At 52.3% G+C, this 11472-nt stretch overlaps 1 protein-coding gene across 1 annotated transcript; it reads right to left on the bottom strand.

Annotated features, from left to right (window-relative positions):
* Positions 1 to 2366: 2366 nt before the first annotated feature.
* LOC142586115 (uncharacterized) lies at positions 2367 to 3431 on the bottom strand. The gene is made up of 2 exons (XM_075697370.1): positions 3375 to 3431; positions 2367 to 3131 (listed from the first exon to the last, which is right to left on the bottom strand). Exons 1-2 carry the CDS (start codon positions 3429 to 3431, stop codon positions 2367 to 2369), a joined length of 822 nt encoding a protein of 273 aa, XP_075553485.1.
* Between the last annotated feature and the right edge of the window lie 8041 nt (positions 3432 to 11472).

Consider the following 11472-nt stretch of genomic DNA (forward strand, 5'->3'; position numbering starts at 1 on the left):
CGATGGTCGCGCCGCCGCTATCGCTCAAACGGCGATGATAACACAACACTTTTAATCAAAGTGTGCACGAGCTTATCCATGCCTGGGAACCACACTTTTTCTATCAACATTTGTTTTATGTTCCCAATCCCTCGATGGCCCTTCTAAACAAGCAGCACTGTTTGTTTCTGCGAAGCAGTGGGAAGAAGTAGGTGTGTTCCTCGAAGGACGATGCTCTCGGGCGTTGTTGCTAGTTTTGTTTTTAAAGATGCAAGTGGCTTCAGTTTAGCTGAGACCCAGCTGGTGAGCGTGGGGTGCAGGATAGCACTGATAGATGACTGTAGCTGCTGGTCCGCTTTCGTTGCATCAGCGACTTCTTGAACCGAGAAGGCCTTTGGGATGTTGTGGCACTGGATAAAGTTGACATACTCATTAGGTACTTCGTCGATGCGGGCGCACATCTTCGTTTCAGGAACTGGATCCCGGGAAAGGTAATCGGAAGGGTTACTATTTCCTGCGGTGTGTTGTACAGCAAACTTGTACTGTTGAATGCGTAGAGCAAGGCGCTCAATGCGAGCAGGTGGTGATGATCTTGGGTTTCCCAGTATGCTCACTAAAGGCTTGTGATCAGTCAGCAAAAGGAAATTGACTCCACAAAGGTAAAGGCGGAAGTGCTCCATGGCCCATACAGCTGCGAGCATCTCACGTTCCATTTGGGAGTAGCGACTTTCAACTGGTGTAAGCGCTCTATTTGGATAAGCTATCACTACAATGTCTTCACTGTCATGCTGTGGGAGGATAGCACCCAGTCCATGTGGACTTGGATCTACCACCAATTCTGTCGGTTTGGACGGGTCAAAGTAAACAAGGGTGGAGGCATCGGACATGGCTTGCTTTAGGCTCTCAAGAGCATTTTGCTGTCGTTCTGTCCACTCCCATACAACATCCTTCCGTGTCAGTTCATGCAAAGACTGTGTGAGGCCATCAAGATTTCTCAGAAATCTGCCTTAATAGTTGATCATTCCTAGCAGGCTCTTCACTTCTTGTGGTGATTCCGGTGTTTTAGTTCGTGGAAGGCTGCTATCTTCTTAGGATCAGGACGAACGCCATCAGCTGAAAAATTAAGTCCAAAGAAGGTGAGTTCAGGTTGATGAAAGTGACACTTCTTTTCATTCAGTGTGAATCCAGCTCCTTGGAGTCGCTGCAAAATGGCTTCCAAGGACAAGTGCTCCTGTTTTGTTTGCCCAAAAACAAGAATATCATCACTAACATTCAGGACATTGGGGATGCCGTTGAGCACTTGGCGTATGGTGTTCTGAAAGATTTCAGCTGCACTGCTGATTCCGAAGTTCAGTCGTTTGTAGCGAAACAAGCCAACATGTGTTGAGAACGTGGTGAGTTGCCTTGAGGAAGGGTCAAGTTCCAACTGATGATATCCATTCTTTAAGTCAAGAATGGAGAACATTGTTGCTCCATTTAAGGCAACAATGATGTCATCCACTGTTGAGCACAAATGTCGTTCACGTTGAATGGCAGTGTTGAAAACACGCATGTCAATGCAGATTCGAATTTCATCAGGCTGACGTGGTTTAGGCGCAATCCTATGGCTGGCTCAATGATGTCTTCTGTCAGGAGGCGTTCAAGTTCTTTCTCTGTGGCGTCACGTAAGGCAAACGGAATATGCCTGTGCGGTTGTCCAACAAGTGGGACAGTGTCGTCCACAAAAAGATGAATGTGGTTGTTTTTGAGTTTTCCAACTCCACTAAACAACTTGGGGAATGCTTCCACGATTGACTTGTCACCTTGATGCTCATTAACTTGGTATGTGATCTGGACAAGCCCCAGGTTGGATACTGCTGTGAAGCTTAGGAGTGGTGCACAGTTTCCTCGAATGACAAAGATGTCTTCTTCAATGAAGTTATCTTGATATCTCATGACAGAGAATTTGCCTAGAAGTTCAAATGGAGATGTTACTTTGTATGGGAACACTCTGATGGATGTTTTCTGGAGTTTGAGCTTTAGGCGATAGCTCTTAAAGTCATTTTCGCCAGCAATTGACATTGTTGCAGCTGTGTCGATTATGAAAGTGACCGGCACATTGTTGACAGTGACAATACCTTTTGGAGATGAGCCTACCTGAGGTGTGTTCATGGCATCGAAAACATACTCGTCACTGCTTGAACTGGTGTCACGGGTGGCAGCACATTCTTTGGTACTAGAACTATTCTTACTGCAGATTGTGAATTCCTGTTTGGACCATTGTCACAGTCCACTGCGTGTTCCATTTGTCTCGTTGAATGACAGAATCGTGCAAAGTGACCAACCTTGGTACATGCCTTGCATGTCTTGCCCCATGCAGCACAACTTGATCGTCCGCCTTGGTGAGGTCACTTGCCGCCGCAGTTGCGACAATCTGCTGATGAGACGCGCGGTCGGTGGGGTGCATAGGTCTGTCGTGGCATCTGTCGGCCGTTTCTTTGGTGTTGGCCATGGTGTTGTCCTTCCTTGTGCACTGCGAGCACCGCCGCATTGCTATCGACGTTCTTTTCGATTTCGGATACATCCCTTTCGACATCCTCGACCATTCTTCCCTGTTTACGTAAGTCTGGTAAAGTGAGGGAATGAAGCATTGCATATTTGCGAAGGCGAGAAGATGTTGTGGCGAGAATGATTTGGTTCTGGACATCAGCGTCGACGTTCTCGAAGTTACAGTGGCGAGAGAGCGGCCGGAGGCGCGCACAGAAGGTGTCCAGTGGCTCACCAATGTTTTGCTGGGCTTGGCGAAATTTGTAGATCGCAAATGTCGAGTTCATTCTCGGGGCGAAGTATGCACTTAGTTTCTCATGTGCGGCATCGTATTCTTGCGTCGATGGGCCCTGCGTGGCCTGGGTCGTGCTTGTAGCTACTGCAGCTTGTGCAGGGCTGTCGGGGAGGGAGCGAAATGTTTCGTAGACTTCCTCGCCGACGTAGTGCAGGAGGATCGCTCTCTTGCGTGCATCTGCCGTGATATCACACGTTAAAAGAGAGTTCTCGAACCTTTCTATCCACTTGGTCCAGTCGTGACCAGTATTGTTGGCGTCTGTGGCGGGAAGGTCGAAACTTGGGAAGGAGGGAGCGCATGTGCCATGGCTGCGATTGCCGGTTGCCGTTTGCTGTTGAGGGACGACACGACGGAATGATTGTTGGTTTGGCACTCACATGAGACCAAATAACACTTCTGACACAATTTTAGTGTTCTCATAGACCAGGATGCGGTCTGATTGATTAGATCAGAGTAGTGACATGGTGATACGCACTCATTGTTCAAGCTCCCATGCTTTATTCCAGGTTGCCAACTGAGCACTCACATTTGGCTAAATCTGTTACTAAACTCTACAGCTGGCAGTCAACAATACCTTCAGTTGTCGGTGGAGATGCTCGACCATGCTGTTACTCTGTGGGGGGTAAGCCATGGTGTTATAAAGGCGCGTGCCGAGCAGTCTTGCCAGGGCAGAAAAAGCGAGCTTTGGAAATGTCGCCCTTGGTCAGTAGTCATTCGCAAAGGACAACCGTACCGCGACACCCACGTAGCAAGAAATGCTTCTGCCACTCTTTCGGCCGTGATGTCTTGTAAAGGTGTCGCCTTAGGCCTCCTTAAGTACGGGTCGACGCACGTGAGTAGGTACCTCACGTGAGTAGGTACAGGGCGGAAGAGGCCCCACCAAATCTAAATGCACGTGATCGAGATGGCTCTCTGGTGGTCGAAACAGCTGCACCAGTGAACGCGTGTGCCGGGTCACTTTCATGGCTTGACAGGCTTGACAGCTTCTCGCCCAGCTTCGAACATCTTTGTTGAACCTTGGCCAGACGAAGTGGTCGGTGATAAGCATCTGTGTCACTCTGATGCCAGGATGGCTTAGCCCATGCAGCGAATCGAATATTAGCCGCCGGAACTGATGGGGCACGAACAGGCCAAGAGCTGCCTGCGATGTGTCGCACGTGAACAATGTTGTATTGGGATGCGGAACTTCCGCAAGCTGGAGCGATGAGCCTTTTCCCCATAATTGGCAATGATCGGGGTCTCTTTGCTGGGCGGAGGCTAGAGCTTGCAAATCCACAGGGTCAGCAGGAACAGCGCCGATCCGCAACGGTGTGTCAGCTGCATGATTTTCGGTCCCAGAAATATGGCGGACGTCCGTAGAAAATTAGGAGATAAAGTAAAGTTGTCGAAGCTCATGTTCTGAGTACGAGGAACTGTTCTTAAAAACGAAGGTTAACGGCGTGTGGTCGGTCAGGATGTAAAAGCGATAGCCATCAAGAAGAAAACGGAAATGCTTGACAGCGCAAAAAAAGGCCAAAATCTTCCTCCCGAAGGTGCGGTATCGAGTGTCTGTGGGGTTGAGGCGCTTTGAGAGGATGCTCGGCGGCCTCCAGTCTGTGCCATCGTACTGCTGCAGTACTGCACCCACTGCCGTGGTCGACGCGTGTACCGTAAAATGATTTGGGGCGTCGGGCGACGGATGAATCGGCAACACTGCAGTCGCCAACCACGTTTTGGCTTACTGGAAAGAGCGTTCGTGCACCGAGGACCAGTGGAAGGTAGGTGGTTTTTTGGAGTCACGAAGCAGCAGGTGGGTAAGCGGCCGAAGAACTTGCGCACAGGATGGCATGAAGCGACTGTGAAAATTCATGAGTCTGAGAAACTCGCGCAAATTTTGGAAGGTGGTTGGAGAGGGGAAGTCCTCGATGGCCCGCACCTTTGATTCCAGTGGCTTGATGCTTAGGGTAAAATGCGATGGCCGAGAATATCCAGGGTCTCAACTCCAAAAATGCATTTCTGGGGCTTTAGGGCAAGGCCGTGTTCATCCAGTCGCGCAAATAGAAGGCGAAGGTGCTCGTTGTGCTCTTCGTCTGTGCGAGTTGCAACGAGAATGCAAGTGAACGGAAGCCTGCGCGTGACCTCGTCCATATTAACCTTTGAAAAGTTTGCACCAAATACTTCAAACCGAACTATATACGGACATACCATGATAGGCCAAATGGAGTAATGATTGGTGTTGTGGCGATACACTCCGCGCATATTTCTGCGCACCCTCCGCCTTCTTATCATCCGCCCAGCATAACACAGCTGCACACTGGACTGCATGGCCGATAAAACATAGCGCCACCGCCGCGTCACCTGAGGTATGCGTCACCGACGGTGGCTATAAAAACAGGCTGCCTGGCTGAGAAGGACGGCTTTCTACCTTCTGCTACTGGGACGAACGTAGCGTTGGTATGCCCGTCCGCTGCCATTGTTAGTCGAATAAAGAGTCGTTACGTTTTTATGTTGGGATTCGTCTTTCGGCAGACACGACATCCCACATCTGGTGACCCGGACAACGAACAAGAACGCATCGCCATACACGAACAAGACGCCCTTCAACGACAGCTGGAACTTCTACACAGACAGCTTCACACGCAGCAAGAGGCGATCCAGAAGCAAGAGCAACAGCTTCAGGAACGGCACGACCAACTCAATGGTTCCGTGCAGCAGCGTACAGCCGGCTTCGCCGAGGACATCAGAACCCCGGCAGATGGTCTCCCGCATGCTGTTCCGCACGGCGTCTGGCGGGTCGCTGTGAAGCTTCCGCCATTTTGGGCCGACTCGCTCGAGGTATGGTTCGCCCAAGTCAAGGCCCAGTTCTCCCTCGCGCACATCACGCAAGACCGGACCCGCTACGGTTATGTCGTCGCCTACCTCGATGCCCGCTACGCCAACAAAGTCTGGGATATCCTTGCCAACCCACCAATGGCCAACCTCTACGAACACCTGAAGACAACTCATTGGCGGCCTGTCACTCTCGGAAGACCAGAAGGTGCGACAACTTCAGTCCGCAAAACTTGCCGAGCACAAGCCTTCGAAGCTCATCCGCCACATGCGTGCTCTCGCGGGCAACATGGAAGTCCAGGATTCCTTACTGCGAACTCTTTGGCTTCAACGACTTCCACCGCACACGCAGATACCCGCCTTCACGCAGATACCCGTCAATCCGGATGACTTCCCGAAAACTGCAATAATTACTCCTTTCGGGTTGTTCGAGTTTCCCTTCATGAGTTTTGGCCTGAGGAACGCTGGACAAACCTTTCAACGCTTCATCGACGAAGTCGTCCACGGCCTCGACTTCTGCTTCGTCTACCTTGACGACATATTGGTCTTTTCCCGCAACACCGACGAACACTACAGGCACCTTCGTCTGCTTTTCCAACGTTTCGATGACCACGGCCTACTCGTCAATGTTCCAAAGGGCACGCTCGGCGCTTCAGTCGTCAAATTCCTCGGCCACGAAGTTTCATCAGAGGGAACTCTACCCTTACCTCAACGTATCTCAGACATGCAAAATTACGCTCAACCAACCACCGCTAAAGACCTTCGCCGTTTCCTCGGCATACCGAACATCTACAGGCGTTTCTTGCCACACGCAGCCAATTACCAGGCTCCCCTCCACGGTGCCTTGGCTGGTCTACGAGGAAACCAACCCATCACGTGGACACCGCCTTTAACGCAACTTTTCGAAAAATGCAAAGATGCTCTCTGCACCGCCACACTTCTCTCCCATCCTGTGCCAGACGCTCCCTTGGGGCTCTTCACGGACGCCTCCAGCATCGCCGTCGGCGCCGCCCTTATGCAGCGCGTAGACAACACCTGGCATCCCTTGGCATTCTTCTCCAAGAAACTTTCAGCTTGCAAAACGACCCCTCCTGCGGCCAGTCCCACCGACGAAACCACGACTCCCGCTCCGTCGAGTTCGCCAGCTTACTACAGAGAACTTCTGGCGATATACGAAGCAGTAAAGCACTTTCGCCACATTCTCGAAGCACAGCACTGCACTATCTACACCGACCATAAACCTCTGACCTACGCTTTCTCTCAATGCCGCGACAAACTCCTGCCGGTCCAGCAGAACCAGCTCTCGTTCATTGCCCAATTTACCACCGACATTCAACATATCAGCGGGAAGGACAACGTGGTCGCCGACGCGCTTTCACGTGTGACAGCTATTAGCCCTACGCAGATAATGGCTGATGTCCTCGCCGAGGCTCAGACTACAGACGCCGGACTGCAGGAGCTTCTCAAGGGTGGGTCCTCGCTACAGCTGCAGCCAGTACCCATACCTGAATCGACAAAGAATATCTACTGCGACATATCAACAGCACGAAGCAGGTCTTACGTGCCCCCTTCCCATCGCCGTGGCCTCTTCAACCAGTTACATAATCTCAGCCATCCCGGCATACGCGCCTCTACACGCCTCGTGGCCGACCGCTATGCCTGGCCCTCCATGCAGCGGGATTGCCGCATTTGGGCGCGCTCCTGCATTCCATGCCAGCGCGCTAAAGTCACCAGGCATGTCACTTCACCACTCGGCGCATTTCCCCAGACCTCTGGTCGGTTTCAACACGGCCACCTTGATATCATAGGGCTCTTGCCTCCAGCTGGACGCTATCGCTACTGCCTCCATCGATCGGTACACTCGAGGGCCTGAGGCATGGCCCCTAGAGGGAATCACTGCGGAAGACGTTGCCCCGGCATTATTCGCCGGCTGGATTGTCCGCTTAGGGCCCCCTCGCCACTTCATCACCGACCAAGGACGACAGTTCGAATCGCACCTTTTCCGGCTGCTCGGGCTGACCATCGGGTTCGAACTCTCGCGGACCACCAGCTAACACTCATGCGCCAACGGGATGATCGAGCGGTTCCACCGACAGTTCAAAGCAGCCATCATGTGCCAACCAGACTCAATCTTTCTTGAAGCCATCCCAGACGTCACCCTAGGTCTTCGCGCCACCTTCAAGCCCGAAATTCAGGCTACACCCGCAGAGCTCGTCTATGGGGAACCCCTCCATCTCCCAGGCGAATTTCTTGCTGCACCGCCATCCACCACCGCGACGTCAGATCCCACCGATTTCATCGCCCGGCTCCGACGCACCATCGCTGCCCTCCGCCCGTCACCTGCAGCTCACCAGTGTAAGACCGCGCCCTTCGTCTTCAAGGATCTCGGCAACGTGCTCTCACACTTTTCTCCGCGAGAACACCGTCCGCCGTCCTTACAGCGGACCCTACCCAGTTCTTGGTCGCGCCGACAAAACCTTCACTCTGCGAATTAGCAGGAACGCCATCCGCGTCTCTATCGACCGGCTGAAGCCGGCCTACACCGATTCCGCCGGACCAGGAAGTACCAGTGTACCCACAGACGTCCGTCCACGACCCACCGACATCGCAGCTTGCTTCTGTCACTACACGCAATGGGCGTCGGGTACGCTGCCCAGATTTTTACAAGCCCCGAGGGCTCTTCACTCCGCGCGGGGGGGGGGGGCGGTTGATGTGGCGACACAATCCGCGCATATTTCTGCGCACCCTCCGCCTTCTTATCATCCGGCCCAGCATAACACAGCTGTTCACTGGACTGCGTGGCCGATAAAACATAGCGCCAACGCCGCGTCACCCGAGGTATGCGTCACCGACGGTGGCTATAAAAACAGGCTGCCCGGCTGAGAAGGACGGCTTTCTACCTTCCGCTACTGGGACGAACGCTGTAGCGTTGGTATGCCCGTCCGCTGCCATCGTTAGTCGAACAAAGAGTCGTTACGTTTTTATGTTGGGATTCGTCCTTCGGCAGACACGACATCCCACAGTGTGTTCAGAGTGTCGCTGGGTTCAACAGGAATTTGGAAGAACGCGCTCATCAAATCGATCGTGCTGTATATTTTGGTTCCTGTGAGACGGGCGCTGAAGTCATGTGTGTTGGGAAGGGGATATTGATACGGAGCAGTGACGGAATTCAAAACTCGTAATCACCACAAGGCCGCAAGTCACCACTGTCTTGCTTTGGAAAAATATGGAGAGGTGAAGACCAATTGCTAGAGGAATGTCGAACTGAAGCATGTGTTCGAACTCGCATGTGTTCCAACCTCCGTCCAGAGAGCATTCGTGGCCTCGCGGCGACAGGTGTGTCGGTGGTGGTGATAAGATGGATCACCGTCTGTTTACCGGGCAGCGCATCGTCTAGGCGCTTCGCTGAGTTGCGGGTACTCAGCAAGCATCTTGTCGTGCGTTGAGGCCAGCCGAATCGAATGGATGCCAGATGAAGGAAGGCGGTACTACAGGCCAAGTACATCGAGGGATGTGACGTTATCCTTTAGCCGCCGACCGCGAACACTCACGTCTAGGTTGAAATGGCTGAGCAAGGCCGCTCCCAGTATGGCAAAGCTGACGTCGGCGATCACAAACACCCATCTGTGCAAGCATCGGAGACCGATGTCTAGCGTTATTGAAGGGAGTCCACACGGTGCGACGCCAATGTTCTCTGCGTGGAGCAAGGGTGTGGGCTTGCCGCGTCAGTCATCTGAGGTCATAGAGGGAGCGGTAGATAGCTCAGCTCCGGTGTCGACTAGGAGGCGGGTGCCGGTGATGTGGTCGACTACGAAGAACAGGCGGCTTGCGCGAGGGCCGAGGTCGCGAGCAGCCGTTAGCGACTGGCCTGTGCGTTTCCCGTCCACGAACAGGGCTGGGTCCAGCGACTTGCTTGTTCGCGAAAGCGATGGTCGTAACAGCACGACTGCTGCGGCAAGTCTCTAGGTGCGCTGTGGGATTGTGAAGTCGAATGGTTCAGTGAAAGTTGGTCGCCAATTTTGCCACCCGTCGTCAGCTTCACCAATGCACTTGTAAGGCGGTCGACTGTTTGCTCCAGGTGCAGAGTCAGTCTCCTGGCTCTGAGAATTTCGCAGCGGCTTTGGTAGCTGTGCCACAGGCGAACAGTCGCATATGCGGTCAGGGAGTGCAGCTAGCGGATCGAGACTCGTCTTGTCGCAACCCGCCAGCACCATGCGTCTTGACTGTGGGAGGCGCCGCAAGAACAGCTGGATTAAAAGTGGAAGCTGGCTCTCATACGCGGAGTAGCCACCTAGCAAATGACGCCACCGGTGCAGCAGTTGTGACGGTCGTTAGACGCCGAGTTCCTCGAGAGAAGCTTGAAACCTGCTCTGTTGTGATGACTCGAGGAGCTGCAGGACCTTGCGTTTCAAGTCGTTGTATGCTGTCGCCGAAGGCGTAACCGTAGCAGGTCGCCTATGGCATCGGTGATGTTGGAGGGTAACGCGGCGACGACGTGCAGGTTGCAGTACCTGAAATGATGCGCCGGAGTGAAAACGGGCCTCTACTTGCATAAGCCAAACTCGAGGATTCTTTGACCAAAAACTGGGAAGCTGAAGTTCTGCGGCAATGACATGCTACGTAATCATGGTGTCTCCTCTCTCAGCAGGAGTAGGAGCAGCATCGTTGGGAGCTCAGTTTAGCTGAGCCAAGTAATACACGTTTTGACAGGTTTAGAACGGAGGCTTTATTCCACAGTAAAAACGGGTTTGCCGAGTGGCTGTGGTAGCGCTCCAGTCGGGAAGCCGCTTCACTTCCAAGAAAGAGCATGGGTCAATGACCACCACGTGGAGACCAAGCGAGGTAACTGGATTTCTGTGTACTTACGACCGTGCACTTACGACCATTTACTTTGACTTTTGTTGAAACTCTACGATCCAGTCCGGCACATATTTTTTCGAGTTATGCACGGTCAAGCATAAAGAAAAACTTGTCGAGTGCAGGTCACCCGTAGTCTACTGTTGGCCATATCGTGTGGAAAAGTATACATCGGCCAAACGGGTCGGTGTGTAAACACAAGACTTTTGGAGCACAGAAGGTCACTGGGGGGAAACATTCATTCCCACATTAAGGGGCACTGCTCAAAACATTGGTGCTGGCCGCTTTACAATGATACCACAGTTTTATCGCACCATAAGGATCAGCTAACCAGGGAAATAATCGAAGCCTTTCATATTCACAAGAGGGGAGAGGGTTGTATCAGTCAGCCATCTGTACATCTAAGCCATGGTGAGGTTGCCTTTTCGGAAGTACACTAAAATAATAAAAAATATGTGTAATAAAAATGGTTGTTAGAGTTGCAACAAATTACGATATGATTGCACACCATGATAGATAGGTGCCGTAGATTTCACACCCAAGTATGCGCGGGCAAATGCTTTTTTAAATACGCTTTTAATCTTGCCTTGATTTTCTTTGACGCCTGAGGGTGCGCAGGTATATAAATATGAAGTATGTGTTCTGAAATAAAATAGTTGCGAGTGCAGTGAATGTCGTCTTTTCTTGTGTGGCTTCACTGTGTCCGTGTCAGTGCGCTGCTTCACCAGCAAGGTATGATGATTACTCGCCATCTTGCCCAACTTTCCCCTTTACTGATGTCTCACCGGTCGCACTTCAGCCACGCTGCTGTTCGGCAACTGCAAGCAATGTGTCCCTGCTTCCCGCGCTTAAAACAACAGTTCTTGCAGGAAAGCCGTTGGCGCTTTACCTCCACTAATAGTGTGGCCCAGGAATCAAACGTCACGTGTCCTGTGACGCCACTGCAGAAGGGACATGCAGTCTGTCCAGCCATTGAAGTGACAGCTGGCGACGAAGGCTCTGCTGCC

Source organism: Dermacentor variabilis, chromosome 6 (genome assembly GCF_050947875.1).
Source record: "Dermacentor variabilis isolate Ectoservices chromosome 6, ASM5094787v1, whole genome shotgun sequence".
Lineage (NCBI taxonomy): Eukaryota > Metazoa > Arthropoda > Arachnida > Ixodida > Ixodidae > Dermacentor > Dermacentor variabilis.